Raw genomic sequence first — 22,729 nt, forward strand, 5'->3', positions numbered from 1 at the left:
TACATATATTTTGCAATCTGACTGTACTGTTCTGTTGTACATAATTGAGTCATTGATGATTCGTTTTTATTGTTTATTTACTTGGCTTTATTGATATTACTGTAGTTATGTGACTTTGTAGTTAAATAGTGATACTGTGTAAATTATTGTCATTGGTTCAATTTTGTGCATACGATAGAGGGTTTCAACACATATATTTATACCTTTTTAAGCTCTGGTCTTGGCTAAAGACTTTGGTATCTTAACTTACTATAATTATAATACATAGAGTTATTTTATTTATCTCATACAAAACATTCTATAAAGGCGGAACTAATGCCAATATCTACTTAGTACCTTCATTTTTGCTGGATCGGCGCAATTTCCACTCTAATTGAGTAAGCTTGTGACTATTTTTTCATAACAGTTTTAAATAAAAACATTAGTTTATACATTTATCAATACATTTTAGGAGACAAAAAGATTTTCTTAACATTATCGATTACTGATTGAGAACCACGTAATGTTTAATATTCATTTAAATAATAATAAACGTTAACCTATACAGAAGTCGGAGGTTAACTTTTATCTTAACGATAATTACATTCGCTTGTCAATTCATGAGCTTATTACCTGACTACTAACTTTTAACACGTTACTGAATGCTTATACCTACGCGATTCACGTAATAATATATAACGCTAATATCCTAGACATTATTGCACTTTATAGTTGTTTCTTCCAAACAGTTAATCGCTTAAATTATCCCAAAGCACATTGTTTATAAGACTACGAGTTCAAATATAATAATAATGTTTAGTTTTCTTTGCGAATTTGTAAAGAAGGCGAGGCGAAAATAAACTATTTCGAACATATTTTATCGTATCGCCTAAGTTGAAAAACATATCGATACAAACAGCGGAAAAAGCAATTTAATCAATTGCTAAATTTGTTTGTAGGTTACTTTAAAAATCAGCTTTACAAAAAATACTGTATGAGAAATTGCAAAGGCATTCATAATAATCATTTACTTATTAGCGTATTTCTGTCTAATTATCGCAGATACAGTTAAATAATTAGTACATTACGCCAGTTATTAAATTTATAGCAACATGCAGTATTCGCGAGGCTAGCAAACGATCAGAGAAAATTTATAACACGAACTGTATAATTTTACTCGCGTAAAATAGAAACTGATTCATTTCGTATGAAATGAAGAATGTCGTCTGAGGAATAAATTCTTTACGTTTTATTTAAAACAATTTAACTGACGTTTTCTGAAATAGACTTTTCTAGGTCTCCACAGACTAGACGCACTTTCTCATAACTGCGACAAGCTTTAATGGAATCAATAACTTCATATAATTCATTATGATAAATATTGACGTTGACATAAATGAACTAGTTTTCGTTTTGTATCTACATAAGTAAATCCTATTTTATTGAAACTTTCACTGATAAGTTAGTTCTGATTTATCTAAGTAGTAATCGATTCACACTCAAACGTTTGACAAACACACTCATGTTCCAACATTTGACAAACATGGTTGATCGCGCGCAGGTCTTAAGTGGAGAGAGCAAGGGCATCGACCCGCCTGCCTTAAATCAGGTTGTCTGCGGTTGTTAGTTCGTTTGTGCGTGTGTCTGCAAGACGCAGCTGCACTTAACTCTCTTATGTATCCTCGTTATATTATACACAACACAACAAAACGTCATCGTGGATTCATGGACCCTTCTTGCCCCAAGAGATCGTTTCAAATTCTTTTCAAACATTAAGAAAAGAATTCTGCAGTTCGTTAACAAAATTAAGCTAAAAAAATAATGATTAACCTGGGAATATTTTACATTTTTGTTGCTAAAACATTTTCCATCTTAACGCTTACGAGCTTCCGTAACAGTTTCAAAATAAACTTTTTCATAAAAAAATATTGGCTGAATCATAAAGCGTTATCTATGAGGTGATACAAAACAATACTGTCAATTACTTTACCGAAAATGCGAAGCACTTTCAGCTCTATGTGAAGCGTGGAGAGACCATAATCGCGCATACTTGTGCCAAAAATTGTTTCCATACTAACCTATGTATGTATAAAATTACGCTCAGGCAGTTCGGAGCCCTTGCTTATATTTCGTGATGTCTCACAAGGGACGAGTCAATACATAAGAAACCGGTCATGTGTGAATCGGGATTACGAGAAGTCCCATATGTTGTAAATATTTTTGATACAATCATTTAGTACTGAGTGAAAGGAGATAGGCCCGAAATACGAATGACAAAAGTAGCACAAAAACTTGTTGTATTATGTCCAAAATCAACTACTGGCTTGTATGAAGAACGTGTTTAAATATAATGTATTTTTCAAAATCGTTCAAAGCAAAAAGATTTAATAATTCTTCAATGCACCATACATGCATGTATTCTTTGCTAATAACATGCCTATAAATGTATGTTTTTATGATTACTTGATGACAGTTCATGAGTTCTTAATAAAGCTTATCAATAAATGCATGTTTTATCTATGCAATGATTGTTAGGTAGACACTAATTACATATTCATTCGGCGGCCTGCGCTTAACATATTATCGGTTCATATAAACCTGTGTAAAGTTTAATTTACTGCAAATGCAATCTCATATTGAGTTGAGAAATAAATAGTAATAAATACTTCCATAAAGTCAAATTTAAAGCAAATTTTGTGATAAATTGGTAAGTACTAAAATATCTTATTCAGTTTTCGTAAATAACCTGTTATATTTAGTACCTAGAATAATATTAAATTTTATAAAAATAACTGAAATAATATTTGATGTAGGATTACTCTGTCTATTACACTATAAATACGTTTACATTCAACATATTCTTTTTAATAAATCGTACCTTTCAACTCGAGCAACAACAGGCTATTTCTCTAATATAAGCTCTCACAATATTTGTTCAGAATATCCATATTTCACAAGATCAAAGACATATAAACAAACGGAAGGAAAACCAAATACCGCGTCCTACTTTAGTAGCTGTGTGTGAGTTGAACATTGTTGCAAATGAATACATTATCTAAGTAATTCAACGTTTATAATTATGTAAATACGTGCCTACTGGTCTGACGAGTACCTGATCGGTTGCACCATAACAATATAATATCAAAGAGCATATGTACATACAACATACTCATTTTATTTTAACTACTTACAGCTAATTCTAGCTCACTGGCTATCGTAAACGCCTTTACTGGGATGTATAAACTAGTTAAATGGACACGTTTCATTCACTCACTTACTTCTATTTGTTTTAGGAATCTTCAATTAAAATAAATAAGTGAAATAATGAAATGATCTAAAGCTTAGATAGTTCAGTTTAAAGCGAAGTGTAAAAAGCAAGCAACGTTAAAATAGTCCGTTAAGAGACCCCACAGGAATGTGGTTACTTGTAACAATAGACTCTGTAATGTGGTTGAAGTATTGACTTGCTGTTGTTCCACTACAATTCTAAGCGTTGTTCCTTTCTCAGCTTTACAATAATATTACACTGAAATACCTTAAACAATATACTATACTCGAATATGTGTTGATAGTATATTATACAAATAGTTCAATGAAATGGAAAGGCAAAAAGAAAGCCCGCATCGTTATGGTAATTAGCATATGACATTTGTTTATTTATCGGAGTTTTCTCTCTTTCCAGTTTTCCGTAAATTCCAATTCTGTTTGACTAATATCATGATAAACATCATGAAATATTTTGATAAAAAGAAACCGGCAAATGGTTACGAAGAAATGTTTTTTATTGATTTATAAAAATGATCATGAACATTGTCGCTTTAAAAACTAACTCATACTCATCACTCGTATTGTTCGAATTTACATTGCCAAAAACGGCATTAGCCCTCTTTAAAATCACTGAATCAAATTTCAAAATGCAATAAATATCACAGCATTCTCAGACAACCTACCCAATTTTCCAACAAATCTTTCTTTTGTAAATTCGTCAGGACGTCACATTTATCTTGGCAACATATAAAATTAGTGTAAGAACATTTCTGTGATCTTGACAGTAAAATGCTGGCAACAAAAGTACGCTTCTTGCAATGTTTTATATTCTCGCATGAATTATTTTCTTGCGACGTATAAATCGTCTGTGGCACTAATTATAAGCCGTATGTATCGTTAGCATTCAATCAAACTTGACATGGTGTTTGAGTACCCAATGAAATTGACAATTGGCTTCTGTTCACTCAATACCCTTGTGTAACATCGATATATTGATATTGTTTATTAATGAACTTTGCTTTTATAGAAACATTTCCATTGTTAGGTACATGATAGTAGGACTTCGCAGGGTAAAATCATAGGACCGGTTTTATAAATTTGTTGATTTTGTACAATATTCTAGTTACTTCAACCTGATATTTATCATACTTATAATTTGTTATCTGATAACATTTATGATTAATAAATCTACACGTTATCGTTTAACGAGTATTAAAACACCTCTAGCATATTTAGTTTAACTTAAAATGACTATTGTGTACAATTTGTGTCCCATTCTCTTCGTGCTTTATCAAACGATCTCCCCTACATACACTCGGACCTACATAATGTATGTTTTTTAGTACTTAGTTAACAGTCAGTTATTCGGGATGAATAAATCGTGACGTCAGCAAGGCGCGCCGCCCCTGGATCAAAGATCGTTTCGCTTCAACACACCACTGTGCGTGCGCACAACGGGTATAGGGACGTCGCTAAACGTCAAAAGCGAATACGTAAAAAGGAAATCGAAAAAACAGGGAGTGGCATTGTAATTATATCCTTTCAGCGATATAATACGATACCTAATTTTAAAACCATGTTTTGATCGCTGCGTAGTTGCGTACGATTGGATTCAATTTGATCTTCATTTGCGTACAGTTCAAACGATTTGCGGAAACATGTATAGGTACAGACATTGTCACCTGCGTTTTCAGCTGCCTTTCAATTCATGTTTTTTTAATCGCTTCCTTTAATAAATGTCTAATAAAACATCGTGTTTCCTTCTATCTTATCCTTTAGTTTTTCTTTATTTATTTTATAGCCGCTAATTACCATATTTGGCCATATTCCAAGTATCAACGACAAATGCAGGTCTGCAACTTTTTGTGTTTACTTCAACACATACAATATAGCGTTATCCGGTACATAAGGTTAATATTCAGAGTTGTGAACTGTACGGCTCTATCAGAATAAACGCGGATGTCAAAGACAAGGACAAACTTTCTTGAATGGGGTTAGAAATTGGGAGAATATGCTCGTGTTTCCCCCTTCATGTCTTGTGTCCTCATTTTCGTGAATTCGGGAACTTACTACTTGACTAGAACGATGTCGTCTACATAAATAAATATTCAAATATTATATTTTTATGCCCAACTGACATAATTTTATCATCTCGACGAATGTTTGTTAAATATTTATCTTGGAAATTTTCTTCGTATTATACAGGTAGGAGCCGGGGCAAAGGGCACTTGGTTTCTTCTCGTGTGATGCGTAACTAGATAGTGGGACCCGTCCACGTTTCTGTGACACATGCCACGCATAGCATATTTACAACGCATACCATCTACCTATCTGTTCAAATTTAAAATACTTATCAGTATTTATAAGTGGAACATATTAAAATTCTTGTCACGGGTTTTAGCGGACGTTACTTGGTTGCCTTATGTGGAAGTTTCGGACAGCCCTACGTTCGAGGCAATGTCCTACGGAGCACACAGAACAACATTGTGATGATTTAACAGGCTCACAATGAGCAAAAATAGTTCTTTCCGACACGACCACGCATGATATGTAGGTACACTAACACATTCGTGTGCTACGGGCTGTAAATTACTTACAACGTTGCTTTATTTATTTAAGTGGATGCGCGCCTATTGGCTTTCATCAAAGAAAGCACTTCGCGTTTGTATGTCCTAATCAAGTCTATTTATGTCAAAATCAGATATTCTTCAATTGAAATAATTAATGAAAATTGTGGTGATGTCAACGTAGGCGCCATTTAACTGTCTATTAGAAGGTATCATCTAAATTCAAATACGTAAATGATAAATTAATTGGGCTTACAGCTACATCTCCGTGACCTCTCCCTGTAGACACTGTACGATTTATACCGAGACAAAACAATTTTAATAGGCGTCATAGAAATTTTGTCTTCACCGTGATCGTGCGTATCTCGTCATAATTTTGTTATAGGATCATCGTCTAACACTAATTGTATGAAAAATGCCAATAATATCGTTACTTAGATACGGTTTGGTAGTAACAAAAGAACCAAGTAAATCGATTGCTACGCATAGTTATATAACCAATTTAATGTTATCTCGCATCAAGCAGCATGCAATGTGAATAAGTACGCTAGGAATGTTATTTTGACCGTAAAAGTTTGGGCAAACACGACATAATAGTTATTCGTGCAGTGCACAAATATTCACTTTCAAAGTCAGAGAGTTAATTCAAGTCACGATCAACTAAATATAACGCTATGACTCAATCTAATAACTAAAAATAGATAGGATGATTCTGCAATCTAAATTGTATTCAAAACAGCGCCAGTAATAGCTGTGTGGAACTTAAAAGCGCAGGAAATGCCACATCACGGAACGTCAAACATCGATCCGTAACAATAGGAGAGAGTCTGCATTTGAATTTTGAACACGAACTATTTTAAGATGGCGTCCCGAACGCGCACGAGAGTTTACGACGATTCGCGAATTACGAGCCAATAAAGTGCGGTGTCGCCGACACGCCGCTACAGTCCTTAAAGCTTTTAATGTACATTTAATTGATATAAGCTATACTTAATAATGCTATCGATTTCTTTTACTGGCGGCTTTATGGCCAACAGTTAATTATACAATCCAATTTTATCTCACTTTGCACATACTTGTACCACCCGAAATGCGTTATAAAGCATAATTTTCTTCTCAAAACAATGCATTGAGAGATTCATTGTGCCGATAATATATTGATCTGTAAACAAATATTCCCGGCTTCAGCTAAGTGCCCATCTCCCACAAATCAGAGACAGTGACCAGGGCTTACCCGTTCCATAAATAATCCTCTTACTGGACAAAATTTCTGTTATAATTCACAATCAGACCTTTAATATCCCGATCCGACGGGTAGGCATTAATCAAATACATGGAACGGGTTTGTACAAAGGCGGGCAAGTTAAATAAAATAATAAATAAGCGGCATTCCGTGAGATTTATTTCGAAGAAAAAAGCGAGGCAGGGTAAGAGCCGGGTCATGTCGCAGTATGTTTATTGTCCATGCCGGTGTCGGCCCACAATGTACTCCTCTAATTAATGCTATATCTCGCTCTCAGAGATATATCGCGTCCGTGCCTGTGTCTTTTACACTCGTGATACTCTTTTTCTAATCTCCAGATTAGGTACCAACAATTTATTATGTCGATTCACAAATAAAACATTAAACATCCTTTTATTCGAAAATAATGTTATCAGATCAGACGCCAATTACCAAAAAACCTTAAAAACAATGCAAATGAGGTTGACGTCCTGAGCAGTAGTTGAGGCGATTGTTATCTCATATCTATGGGAAACATTCGATGGTTCCCATTAAAAAATATGAGCTCTTACAGGTACAATACGGCGATAGTTAAACCTCTTCGCGACAACAATACTGTAGAGAATAATGGAGGCCAGCTGACGGGAGGTGCCTTAACGTCCGTTGTCATGGCGACCGTACGAAGGGTGAACCTGCCTAACGTATCACCGGCCCCAACAAAAAACGGCCGCACTAACCCTCCTGATATCAGATTTTGAACTCTACCCCATAAAGCACAAGGATCTTTTGACGCGTCATCGGACATCACTTACGACCTTTCACTTTAATCGCATTATTGGGATACGTGTATTGTGTTTTGGGTTCCATCTTTGCTTTTTAAAATTAGAATGTCTATCGCCGTCTCGCTCTGTCGTACGCGCGTTATCTATTCGCACTCGTCTAACCGCGCTTGTATAATTATTCCATTGTCTGTTTATGACATTTTAAACAGTTTTTAAGTTTTTGTTGAAATAAGAACGAACCATAAATGTTATTGCGGCCGTAAAAATGCAGTTTCGGTAATTTATAGCTCATGTAAACGTGGTATCAGAGTTTCGGGCGAGTCACATGATTTATGTAGTTGCTGCATATTTTTTACTTTGTAATAACCAAGTTAAAAAGTGGGTACGATATTTTAAACTTTTATTTACATAAATTCACATTCTTACATAAAATATTGGGTTACTACACGCTCTCGTTAAGTATTAAATATTTAAAAGGCGATTATTTTCATTCAAGCTCACTACGAATCAATTCGAAATTTACATTTTAATTAAACGATTCGTTTGTATTTGATTAAGAAAATACTCATATTATCGTCACTGGACTCGAAGAACACCAACACACTAAATTGTGTGCATTTGAATAAGTTATAGTTCATGTTTTAGAAATTATAATGTGGGAATGTAGCTACGCGCGACGCGAACAACATGAATAAATCTCAGCTAATTCCACATACCTACCAATAAAAAAAATATCAAGCTATTTTCAAATTCTTTACCGATTGATTAACGGCTATTTTCCAATTATAACTAATTAAGTTACTTTTTAAAGAAAATACTTCTTTATTCAACACGCTACAATTTAAAGTGCGTGTATACCAATTAAAATAACCCATTAGCGGTATCGTATCTATATTCTTTTAACGTGGTCAGGTAAGGTCCAGCCTACACGGCCGGGCATTCCGAGACACTGTTGGTCCGCTATCAATTTTATACACGGTGGGAAGGCTATTTATCTTACCTTATTTATTGGCTGACTCGAAAACCAGTTCCGAGACCCGATCGCTTTGTGGAGCTCGGTATTTACCCGTCTATGTATACTCGACTTTACGATGTATGGGTGAATGTGTGAATTCACCGCTCGTGAATTTGTAGGTATGATAATTATCAAAGTTAAATGAACCGTTAAACTTAAAAGTGTTACGTACAAAATTTTTACGACGCTAAAGGGTAAACTTTCACAAATTCTAAGAAAACATCCTCTACAGGAACAAAATAAAGGGACACCTTACAAAGCATTAGAAAGTTGCGCAACCCTTCTTTACGCATCCCTGACTTTTTTGTAGCGATTTCTTTTTAGAGAGGACACTATTGTTCGCGGACCGTTTGCTCCTAACCCTTTCCGTTACTTTTTTGCTTCGGCGATATTGTTTTTACTTATTTTTATTGTAAGCACAATCTTACGGGACGAAAGCAGAAATCAGTACGAGCGATATTCGAAAGGGCCGGCCGCTTCGACTCTAGGAGTGATTAATTCTCATCGATGTCGGGCTCAGTAGCGGATAACTCTAAAATTAACTTTAGTGCGCTATAAAATATTAATGAGCCATTAAAATCTAAAATGGTATAAAAGTGAAATTTAATGGTTTCTCTCCGAAGCCTTTGCGAATCGTAGCTGTTGGAACGTGATATATGATGCTATAAATCGGTTTTTTTTTAACTTTTATTCAACTGTAACTTATAATTTATTTAGGATTAATTTTATTTTTATGGAGCAAATATTGCAAATGTGTAATCAATTTACATGATTATAACGGAATTCATAATAACATTTATCTTTTTGTTTCCAGGTCCAAATGGTTGCCCACGAAGGCGAGGTCGACAGACATACACAAGGTTCCAGACCTTAGAACTAGAAAAGGAATTCCACTTCAATCATTACCTGACACGCCGGCGCAGGATAGAGATCGCACACGCCCTGTGCCTCACAGAGAGACAGATCAAAATCTGGTTCCAGAATCGACGCATGAAGTTAAAGAAGGAGCTGCGAGCCGTGAAAGAGATCAACGAGCAGGCTCGCAGAGACAGAGAGGAGCAGGAGAGAATGAAGCAGCAACAGCAGGAGAAGCAAGCCAAGCTGGAGAACCAGCACCACGGCCACCACGTGACCCACCATCACGATCCCATGAAGATGCCCATCGACAAGGGCTCCAGCGACCTACTCAAAGTGAACAAGGTCCCTACGTAAGGTGTCCGCGACGCCGTATAGGAAATCTTGACTGATTCTGTATCATATAGTGTGAGAGCAAGTGTTACGTCCATACGGACCTGCGGGCGTTAGTCGATTCGTATCCACTAGTTTTATGTTTTCGCGTCAGGGCGCGGCTCCTCGTTGTGGAGGAGGCCGGCTCGTATCGTTTATGTAATGATGTTCCTTTATAAGTGCGAAGGACTTGCCTCGGTGTCGTTCGCTGGGTGGACAGGCTGGTGATGTGCTTTAAGCATTTATTTTGTTGCCATAACCACACCTTGTATTGCAATAATATTTTACTAAAATATACAAAAAATGCGTTAGAATCGCTCTAAGGTTTACATAGGAGCCCGAGTGAATTTCGGTATTGTTAGTTAAGATTTTAAATCTGTGAATCTCATAGTATTTATTGCTACCACTTACTCTTAATCCATTATGTTATATTTTTTATTAATAGATATTATATTATGTACATTTTGATGTATATTTTATTATTTGTCCGCTGTTAGCGGACTGGTTATGTTTTGACGGTCACATTTTTTTTATGATTGTAAAATTTGTTGTATTTTATCAGTTGATTTGGAAAGAGTTACTCCTTTATTTTCTTTTTGACCAGATTGTGATTCACTTCAGTAGTTTAAGTCCATAAATTGTTGTTTTTGGTTTTGAACGATTGATTTCGATAGTATAATATTATCGACAAAATATTAATTAAAATACCTGCGTAGCTAATTCCATAAGAACTTAAAATGTGTATATTTATAACAAAATACGTATGGAAGTACAATTGCAAATAGGTCTTTGTCACGACGAACGTTGTGTTTTATATTTTACGTCTTCACTTATAATGAATATTTAAATGTAGACGGTATTTTTTGATAATTCTAGTTGAAAATACCATGTCCATGAAATAGCAAATGAACAAACGAACAAAGATTATGGATCGGTACTGCATACGGCGTGTTGTCCATGAATCCCCAGTCATCTGATGTTCAAAATTATATACGTAACGATGATACATATAATAAATTACAATAATGTGACTAAATATAAATTTTACACGTAATATTAAAAGTTGAGTAGTTTAAGTGTATTATACATAGGTAAATAGGTTCGACTTTGTATGAAGTATTGCTAAGACTAGGTACCTACAACATAAACCAATGTACGGCGGAATATCCAGTGGTCGCACTTTATCATGGCCGAAAGTCGATGACATTTAGTTCCTTATTTCCAACGAAAGTTAAAAGATGCCGTTTGCGGGTACGAAACGGCGGCGGAATTATGTTTCTTGCAATTTTACGTAGCCATATGCACATTTGAATTTTCCAGCTCAGTAATTTCATACATAAAATGCCTACAAACGGTGTTACAAAACGGAGCTTGGATAAAACTGGAAAAATATTCGCGGTTTTTTTCACGAAAACGCGAGCTTCTTAAACATTGTATGGTTTTAAACGTTTCCACTCACCAAATTCGCTTTCAATTCCACGTTGTGCCAAATAATTAAAATAATTTATTAACACGTACATTGCAAAATATGTTCCGCGTCCAAAAAACCTGTTTCTATAAGTTTATTTTCAACTCTATACGTAATAATTAAAATTTAGTATTGATAGTCACCATTATACGTAAATTAATGTCAGGGTAGAATTAAAAAGATAAATTAATAGATAACTGTATTAAAATTGGAGTCTTCGCTTAATTTTTATAAAATCACCCTCTCAATATCTGTCCACTGTGTTATTCGGATTTGTATATCTATAGCTGTGTAAAGGTAAAATGAAAATTTAATGTCGTGATATCATTAGGAAAGTTTTAAGTCGTCGGTAGATTATAAACATCAAAACTCATAATAGATGTTCTTTCACGTTTCATAACTTAATATTATAATAAACTTCATAAATGGAAATTTTTAAACAAATATCTACATTGGGGCGAAAACAAGTTTTAATTAAATATGCAACTTCATGTCATCATTGATAGATTCGCCATTTAAATGTGGTGATAAAAATACATATTAAACATACATATTTAGCGTTTTACTTGTTTGATAACGCCATTAGATTCAAATGAAAATAGATTATAAATTATAAAATAACGGCCAATAAAACCGATAATATTCATAAAATCGCTACTAATAATATAAACGAGCAATGATCATCTAAATAGAGATATTTTTCAAATCGGTCCAATCTCGACGACTTCTATACACTGTTTGTTTATAGCTTATACATCTATTTTAATATCAAGCATGTAAGCAATGGATACGTAAATAGATTACGATATCCTATGTTAATTTCCATTAAAATTACCCTAGTACATGTGCAATACATTCAACCCACATTATTTCATTAAACCCGTAGTCCCCTTAAGATTACGTACATATAATAAGGTTGTCGTTAGTAATATAACTTTATCCCATCTTATTTTTAAATATATATAAAAAATCGAGAATGAAAATCGAACAAAATGTACTTAAGTAACTTCGAGTTAAGTAGGCTTTATAAATTATAAAACGCATAGTTATTAAAAATATCGTAGACACTTGTAATAAAACTTAAGCGTAAATCCGATGGTTAGTAATTGAATTTAAAAACGCTTAAAATTATTTAGTATCGTTCGTAGATGGTCATTTGAATGCGAATGGAAGAAGCTTTTTGAACCTGGGACGTACACACTACAAACTGGGTCCTCGAGGCTATGACGCTAAAAACATTATCAGTGCAAAATTGCGTTTTGTTATCTCCTACAAAACGCTTTTCTATCACATTTTGCACATACGTGATAACATGCAATAACCGCGTCAAATAACGTTATACGCTTATTGTATAACACGTTATTGTAACGTAGTTTTTGGTGTCATAGCACATAACCCGAATATGCTGTTGAACTTGATTATTACACACTGTGTGTATACGAATTAAATTGTTATTTCTGCATTTGAAAACTTAGATAGTTGTTTTATCGGTTTACGAATATTGTTTTGGGACTGTGCAAAATTACAAATAGGCTACAGTTTTGGTGTTTTCGATGTGCGAGCAGCTTCCCTTTAAGTACCGATTAAGTTTCGCATGTAACAATAGGTAAATACTGTAACATAGTAAAGATTCTTGTAGGTATGTACGTCCGATGATTTATGTCAGGTACACCTTTATTGTTTCTGCCTCGTAAAGAACTGTAATCCACAGTGAAACAATGAGCAATTTGCTAAATAGATTATATATGTCCTCCATCCGTAATGCTGTCTTGCCATATTGCTAGTGTTTTGTAGACTGTAGGTATTAATTTACCTAACCGAACATATGTATATCAATATTAATATTAATTATAATAATTTTCACTTTAATTTATAGCGTCCTTCCCCAGTTATTCCAACATTCTCAACTTAAATACTTTGTTTGGACATTTCTGTTTTATTAAGTTTAATATTTGTTGCGTTGTCCAGGTTATAGTATTTCTTATTTCAATGTTTCTTTTAACATTATTATTGATAACAAGACTTCCGTTCTATTAGTTTTATATCCTAAAGAAGCGATCAATTTTTATCTTTAATATAAATGTAGCTATGTATCTATGTACCTATATCTATATTTTTGAATATAGTAATTAAAATCGTCTTACAAGTTAAGTAATTGTAAATAGTCGTGAAAGTTTTATGTGGCGCATTATTTTTTGTTTTATATTTTTTTTGTTTTATGTTATGTATTTATGTATTGAGATGTTTCGTATGCCTGTGCAATTTGACCACGTTAAGAGGAGCCCTGATACGTAATGAGCACTATGTGTGCTTGGTTCAAGTTTATTTGGTCTTTCGACATTGGTTGTGAATCGTACGCAGCTGCTACGGAAAGGTCAGGTTAAAATGGACGGTGTGTTAATTAAATACTGTCCGATATAACTTGAGCTATCTTTGAGTACACTGGTGAACCTTTAACGTGGTCAAGTGAGATCTGAAGGTACGATTCAAAGTGACTGTGTCGTGTTATATACCTAAGCAAATAGTTGGGTGATTGTATATGAAGCCCGCATTCAATATTGTAATATTAATTTCAAAAATTCAAGAGAATAAAGAGTTAATAAAATGATGGCTTTTTGATTTTTGTTATTTTAAACTCCCCGTGAACTGTTTTACCTATTTTGGTAAATGAAATTTAATTACTTTTAAATTAGGTTAAGGCCAATTTGCGATTGAAAAGGCGTGGAAAATAATTACATTATCTCGTAATTTTAACAACACTACAGTGAAAGAATTCTCTACATTTCTGAAAGCATAATATCGCATCCAGGTGATTATCATTCTATTTAGACTTAAGTTTTTTTAACTTTGGGATGAAACTTGCTGCTGTAAAAATAGGTTTTGAATTATAAAATTGGAACGACCATTCTCATCAAAACAATATTCATGAAACTAAGCTTTAAGCCCGGTTTCACTCCTTCTGGACAACTATCGAAATTTCGACAGCAGTTTTCATACATTTGCCATTACGTAAACTAGCAAGAAGGTTATCTGACACTTATTCTTAAGCTGTGAAACGGGCCTTAAATCGTTCAAATTAGATGTTAGAACATTTATTCTACAGGCATCTGAATGACACGACATGACACCGATACATCTTTCTTTTATCAATCCCTCTTTACTGATAATCGTAGTTCCTGAATGTACGTCAGGCTGGCCCGGCCCCATGGAATTTAATAATGAGATTGTTATCAATCCAATGTACCCGGGTATACTAATATATGTAACACCTTCATTTTCAATGTAACTCTTTTTAAAAGAAATTACGTGCACTTCTCAGTGGCCGGGCCAGCCTGACGTTTTCAGCCCGGCCACCTTGTTTCCCACTAATCTACAAAAAATACTGGCAATATTGTGCTACAGATGAAATGTACCCTATAATTTATGCATGCGTAACACAAAATCGAATCCTAAAATGCAATAGCATACGAAATATTAGCGGTTGCAGGTGGCCGGGCTGAAATTATTTCGTTAATATAAAACAGTAAAACGCCAACACCTACCAAAAACTAATACCAGTACATAATGAGATATAGAGATATAGAATACATGTAACGCTTTCATTTTAAATTATAATACATATTTAGAAAGAATAATCACTTGAAATTATATTTCAGCCCGGCCACCTAAAAGCGGTAATATTCCCTAAAATCTTATGCCAATTTGTACAGTAAAACCTGATACAGCTATGAAATGAAAGTTACATTCGTTTCGTTTTAGTCGTATACCTTTAAGCCTTCTGTTTGACTAGATTATCAAAATCTGAGAAACTTGCCGAAGAGTGACTATCATTTATTAACTAATTTCAGGACATTTGGTTTGTTGAGTGAAACAAAATTGGTAATTGTCATATTTTTTTAATAATCATTTTTGAAATTAGTTAGACAACATTTGTACTTATATTAATTAGGTACTATAACAATTGTTAATTATAAATAATGTAAAAAAAGGTTACACATTGATAATAACACAGTTATCAAAAAATTATAGTAATATCAATATTACCTTAACATCGAACATTCATTCATTCAGAATATTAGAAGATAATTTTTGGTTATTATTACATTTTTACATTCCTTGACGTACATTTTAGCTTGATTAAATAACATAATCAAGTGATTAGTACGTTTTTAACGATTCTAATAAGCAATATATTTAAATTTGAATTAGTCAAGCAATGATTATTATATTAGCATACGTTTAATTATACAAGTTAACATTGTGATTTTCAGCTGTGATTTTAACCCTAGAAAGATAACCATATTTTGACTGCCACAAAAGATAACCATGCGCTTTAGAGGCGTACGATATATTAATATTTTTTTTTTTAATGAACTAACTTAACTACAACTAACTAAAAAGCTAACTGAAAACGACAGGTAGATACGCGCGCTCATTAGAAAGAGACAGCAATTTCAAACGGACGCGGGCGCCTCTGAGGCGTAGGTTATCTTTCTAGGGTTAATATTATGTTAATTATATATACTACATAGCTATATTTCCATTAGCTGCCACTGAAAGAACTATGGTTCTCTCTTTATTTAAGAATTGTTGTAATAATTATATTAGCATAATTTTAATTGAATGTTTTCAAAACTTTAAATTCAAAGTTGATGTAAAAATCATTATGAAAATCTGTGATTTTTTACCAAGGTATAATAAGTATTTAACCAAAAATTATCTTCTAATATTCTGAATGAATGAATGTTCGATGTTAAGGTAATATTGATATTACTATAATTTTTTGATAACTGTGTTATTATCAATGTGTAACCTTTTTTTACATTATTTATAATTAACAATTGTTATAGTACCTAATTAATATAAGTACAAATGTTGTCTAACTAATTTCAAAAATGATTGTTAAAAAAATATGACAATTACCAATTTTGTTTCACTCAACAAACCAAATGTCCTGAAATTAGTTAATAAATGATAGTCACTCTTCGGCAAGTTTCTCAGATTTTGATAATCTAGTCAAACAGAAGGCTTAAAGGTATACGACTAAAACGAAACGAATGTAACTTTCATTTCATAGCTGTATCAGGTTTTACTGTACAAATTGGCATAAGATTTTAGGGAATATTACCGCTTTTAGGTGGCCGGGCTGAAATATAATTTCAAGTGATTATTCTTTCTAAATATGTATTACAATTTAAAATGAAAGCGTTACATGTATTCTATATCTCTATATCTCATTATGTACTGGTATTAGTTTTTGGTAGGTGTTGGCGTTTTACTGTTTTATATTAACGAAATAATTTCAGCCCGGCCACCTGCAACCGCTAATATTTCGTATGCTATTGCATTTTAGGATTCGATTTTGTGTTACATATGCATAAATTATAGGGTACATTTCATCTGTAGCACAATATTGCCAGTATTTTTTGTAGATTAGTGGGAAACAAGGTGGCCGGGCTGAAAACGCCAGGCTGGCCCGGCCACTAAGAAGTGCACGTAATTTCTTTTAAAAAGAGTTACATTGAAAATGAAGGTGTTACATATATTAGTATACCCGGGTACATTGGATTGATAACAATCTCATTATTAAATTCCATGGGGCCGGGCCAGCCTGACGTACATGTTCCTGAAACCTTTTAAAATAATCATCTGTCTTCATCGATTCCGGTCCGATACATAGACTCATTCGAAATACCTTCGCACGTAAGTACGAATCCCAAGTATCTATAAATATTAATATCTAATTATAATATAGTTAAACACGGATATTCAAAAGATCCGTGACTATCTATCGAGAACCTTGAGGATATGCATTCACAATTAAATGAATATCTTAATTAACTCGCTACTGCACCGTTGAGACAATCCAATTTATTTAAAATAACGTTATATTCTATTAACTTTTTTCTATAATAGAAAAACTGAACGTGGGAAGTATTTTTTGTTACTGGTACCTAGGTAACTCTAAGAGTATAACAGTAGTATAAATCGTTTTGATTGTATAGGATATATTCAACAGTGTTATATATCTAAAGGATCAATCAAAATATTATGCTGGGGTCTTTAATTATATTAGGTAAGGCAAGTATCAGTAAAATTCACATTTATCTAATAAATTATCCTTTAAAATACGGGGTTAAATTGACAATATTTGTGTACGGCGAAAGGAAAGCAAACTAACATATTCACGACTACAACAGAAGTAAATAAAAGTAGCTTTTAAATAACAATTTTAAAACTAAATGTGGAAACCTATGAGAGTTCAGGAATAAGTCTGTTTATTTAACGAAAAAGCTCTTTATTAATAGAAAAATCGAGTAGAACAAATATATATGAATAAATAATATAATATAAATAAATATAAATGCAATACATTGTAACAGATGTGATCAAGCAATATTCATAGATCGAACCCCACCACCTGACTTCCGTATCCCGCATGAATTCAAGTTCTATACGTTTTTACCTGTACCCGTTTCCACCAACTGTCTTCAACAGATAAAATCTATTTGAGACATTAAATATTGTACTAGAAATTTAGACAAATGTAACGCTTCAACAAAAGATCTTAAAGATTAACCTCTAGTTTTAAAAACATTTATAATTGAAAATACACTCAACCGAAACTTTAACTTTAACCGATGCAAAAAATCATTATTTAACACGCATTCATATAGACTTAAAAACATTTGTACACAAATATACAAAGTAGAGACTTCTACTTAACACTAATTGATATTGAAAAATCCAGCGTTAAAAAAATATTAGCCCGTATAGACATAGAAAGATTTGTACACAAACTATAGGCTTGTAACAGGCATATAGTGGTATTTTCCTTCACTTCACAAATACCTTCACACTAAAGCATCTTTATCTACGTCGAGTCGCCACCGCGATCGATTTTCCAGGCATTTCCACACGTTCCCATATAAAGCAGCCTACACATTCCAATTACGTCTCAAACCCTCTTAATGTTTAATCAAGTGCCAGATATATTGGTCCGCATAGCTTATCCATCATTTACTACCCACGGTAGGAGAATACGTTTTCAATACATGCTAAGGTAGATTAGAAAACTTTGCAGAAATGAATTTGTGACGAAAATAACGAAAACTTCTAAGTAATTGTTTTAGAAAATTGCATTGAAAAGTATTTGTTGGGATGAGAATTTCCTTGTAAGGTTTTAAGTTACGATTGATTATTATACAAGTAGATCGCTTTCATGCTACGTCTTGTCATGAGCTAAACCAAAAAGTATTCCATCGCGCAGAAATGAAAAGCAATGAAGGAACTGGGTTTTCTTTCTCTAGATGGACTGTCTAAAGTGAATTTTCTCTGACTTACCTACGCTGTACGGAAATTCGTCTGGAGTCCGTAGAAAGAAAAGGAAACGGACATTCTAGCTGACATTTATAACATAAGTCTATTACATAGTTTGTAAATAGGTTAACTGTTGTACCCTGTAAGTAACAATATAGACAAACAACGTATTGTATTCTAATATTTAAACATGTTAATTTCTCTTAGGAACAAGCAACTAAAGGAAAACAAATAGGTAGATGTGAATAAATGATTAATGACTAAGCAATAATTCTTTTATTCTGCAATGAGTATTGAATAAATGGAAATCCCCTCGTGTAATAGTTCTGTAGGTACCGGCACGGTAAGCATCGTCCACGCGCAAATATATGTTGGTAGATATAGTCTGAATTAAGTTGCTAAATGTATTAATAACACAATTCGTAAAAAGTACCTTAATTTTTTTTATCTCTTCAATAAATTTCTCGATAAGACTAACCAATTAAAAACCAATATCCTTGTATCCTACTGAATGTGTGTGTCCAAAAGTAGTCACAAGTCGCAACACTTAAAACAATATTAATTCCCACCGTAACTAACGAGCCCACTGTCGGCTCCTCCATGCAATATTCACTGTCTCATATATCAATAACGAAGAAAAAACATTACCCCTAATAGTCAAATGTCCCTAAATACCAATAACGTTTGTCGGATCCCCGCCAAAAACAAACCATGAGTTATGTCCATAATGTATTCTACCATTCCGCCATTTTCCATTCTCCACAGACACTGGGGCTGTCAAATAAATTTCAGACCTACGGAATTCACAATAGGTGGGACCCACACACCTTAGATCCATAATCGCGAAGCAAACAATCCTAGACTTAATACAAGATGTACCAACGAGCCCGCGGAAGTGCAAGCAATTTTCATCTCAACATACTAAACAATTTTTTTACACCGACCTTTCATCTGATACTTCGCCTTTATAGTTTTTGTTGATAGTTTTTTGGAGTGCTATCTCCGACATTACCTTTATGGCGCCTAATATCGGATGGAGCGATCGTGGCAAATTCTAATGGCTATTAAAATTCGCTAAAAGAGCAAGTTACTACCAAAACAAATTTAGTTGCTGTTATGTTAAGTTTTATGAGGTCTTAGGTAACCTTTTAAGCAGTAAGTAGATCGATTGATAGCGAGGAAATTGTCGGTTGAGGTAATGTTACAATGTAATACAATGTACGAAATGAGATTGTACCAAGGTAGCTAAAGTATAACAAGGGGAACCGGTAATAATGAATGCGGATTGATGAAAATCGCTCTTAAGTACAACGCAGTGAATAATTTTACTGTACTGATTAATGTTGGTTAGATAATGAACTTGAGAGATTGTAGAACATTTTGTAGTAAAATGAAGACGAAAAATTTTAAAGAATTAGAACATGGTTATATAAATGTAGAGCAAAGTAAGTGAACATGTTTACTTCCCCATTCCTTTGACATTTAAGAAATACATACATCTCTCTTGTAGCGTACAACTAATAAAGTGTAAAGTTAGTTCACTACGAAATGAAACGAGACAACACTGTCTCAGCTAAAAACATTCAATTTACCGTGATATATGGAATCGCGAAGCTTTCACACAAAATGCAGTACTTGTACAGAATCAACTTTCACCCGAAATTGCTTTTACTTTAATTAAACCGGCAGACAGGAACAATAAATATGTATCAATTCGGTTATTTACTGTATTGGTTGAAATCCTATCGACTGGTCGCGCATTAAACGTCAATGCGTGGTGCTGATGGCATAGACCGGGCCAATTTCATGGTCTAACGCTCCCACCCTGCATCAAAATCGCTTATTACGTGTATGTAATTGCAAGTGCTATGGAAATTGATGAAAACTAACTCAGAATTTATATGCATTTGTGACACTTTGATGGATTTTTTCATGGATGTATTTTCTAAGCCTTGTAGTATACAAGTTTAAGGTGGTTGCTGAATCAAACCAGCTGCGGCTATGGTACACTTCGTGAGTAATACAATTTTGTTGCAAACCCTAATTATTAGCATAATATTATTTAGTTCCACTAAATGTCCCCTCTTAATATTGACAATAAGTACAAGGCCTTATCCGTTCTAATTTAACAACAATAAATAAACGAACAAAATCATTTATTTCCTAATATACTTGCACATTAATTTTGTGCCGCTCACTTCACAAAAGACCGTAAAATCTTAAAGTCAAATTAAATGTTATGATGTATCGTAAAATGTTATTGAGATTTGATTGCAGATAGTATTGCTATGGCTAACTGCATACGTAACAAGTGCCTATTTGAATTGAACGTGGCGACTGCGATCCGCTTGCAAAACTATTCCGGATGCGATAGAAAACTCCATCCTTTTATTTTATTCGCTTTTTCTGTTTTATTCTATTGGGAAAATTGTTTCGTTTCGCTACTAGATTTACGTAAAGTTTTTCAATAGCTTTTACAAAATCACTGGCTTTGTTTTATGATTTATTGAGTTTTCTTTCGTGAAATACGTGTCACTTTGATTTTATTTAACAGAAGGTAAACTAAAACAAACATTAATATAACACTTTATTAAGTAGTCAAAAGATACACTTTTGATAACACAAATTTTAATATTATTCGCTGTTCCGTATGAACAGCTAATAGCAATATAAAGCAAAACATTTCCTTCGGCACTTTTCTCACACAAAATCTTCTAATTTTCTACCTGCTATTGTCAAAAGTGGGCGTTCATTAGCCATTTACATGACCAAAGGCGCCGTATGATAGATGGTAGGCGTACCACCAAAATTACATGAGGGAACAAAGGACGAAATGCAAACCGTAACAAATGTCACAGACAATTTTTTTATTAGAAATATTATATTCTTAAGCTGAGATCCTTACCACCACCCTTTTTGAAGAGAATCATTGTGCACAAATAATAATTATAAATAGTTTCAATAACACGTTTGAAAATACTCAAAATAAAATCTTTATCGAACAGCTATTGTTTAGAAAGTTAATCATAGTGTTCAATATATTCGAACTTAATTAATATTATTATTTTTGACGTTTAAATTCACTCTTACATAAGATTTCTAGACAATAAAACATCCAGAAAGATTTTTTTTTTTCAAATTCTGCTTGTTAGAGCTTACAGTCTAGTTTAATATTTTCATGAATCCAATGCAACAGAGCTCCAAAATATAAGTAAACGGGATTCTAGCTTCTTTTAAATGGAAATAAATGGATATGCGAGCCTATCACGAAAATTTTATAAATTTCGGAGTATTTTCAAACAGGAGCTAGTAATTAACAATAAACACCTTTATATTCTAAATGATGAACCAAAAGAAACCGACCAATGATCACAGAAGACAATAATTAAGACACGTTTCTTCCTTCCTCATATTATCTTGCACAAAAACTACGTTATCTTAACATTCCTTATTAGATAATACACATTCTGTCCGCAACGTTGGCTATTATTTTTATTATATTTCCCGTTAATAACGTTAACCCCCGGCAATTTTGTTAATGAGAAAATTTCCTCCTTTCTTTTGTTAATCTTTTTGTATCTGCTTAGCTTTATTGGAAGTGACACAATATTTTTTCCAACTGCCGAGTTTTTGTGTTCGGTACTGTGTTTGACAACAGAGCTAAAAGAAATAATGACAAGAAAGATGATAATGCAAAGAAATATTCTTTATACACTGTGTATAATCTTAACTACTATTACTAAAGCAGGTATTGTTGTGATCTGTAACATTGGTCACACGATACAATTTGGGTAATATTGACACTCGGCCGGTTTTACTAATACTATTGTTAAGTAACGTAATAAAAATAATAAAAAATTAAATAGGTAACAAAAATAAAAT

General features: G+C 33.4%; 1 protein-coding gene across 4 annotated transcripts in view; it reads left to right on the plus strand.

Moving 5' to 3' along the window:
* The window catches only part of abd-A (abdominal A), a 47,027-nt gene extending 32,892 nt beyond the window's left edge, over positions 1-14,135 (plus strand). For all 4 annotated transcript variants that reach the window (XM_076120047.1, XM_076120049.1, XM_076120048.1 and 1 more), the window contains exon 3: positions 9,647-14,135. In XM_076120047.1, coding sequence (XP_075976162.1) covers positions 9,647-10,044 — 398 coding nt within the window. In that variant the 3' untranslated portion in view covers positions 10,045-14,135. The remainder of the gene's footprint in view (positions 1-9,646) is intronic.
* Positions 14,136-22,729: the final 8,594 nt, after the last annotated feature.

This window comes from Anticarsia gemmatalis, chromosome 11 (genome assembly GCF_050436995.1).
Source record: "Anticarsia gemmatalis isolate Benzon Research Colony breed Stoneville strain chromosome 11, ilAntGemm2 primary, whole genome shotgun sequence".
In the NCBI taxonomy this organism is placed as follows: domain Eukaryota; kingdom Metazoa; phylum Arthropoda; class Insecta; order Lepidoptera; family Erebidae; genus Anticarsia; species Anticarsia gemmatalis.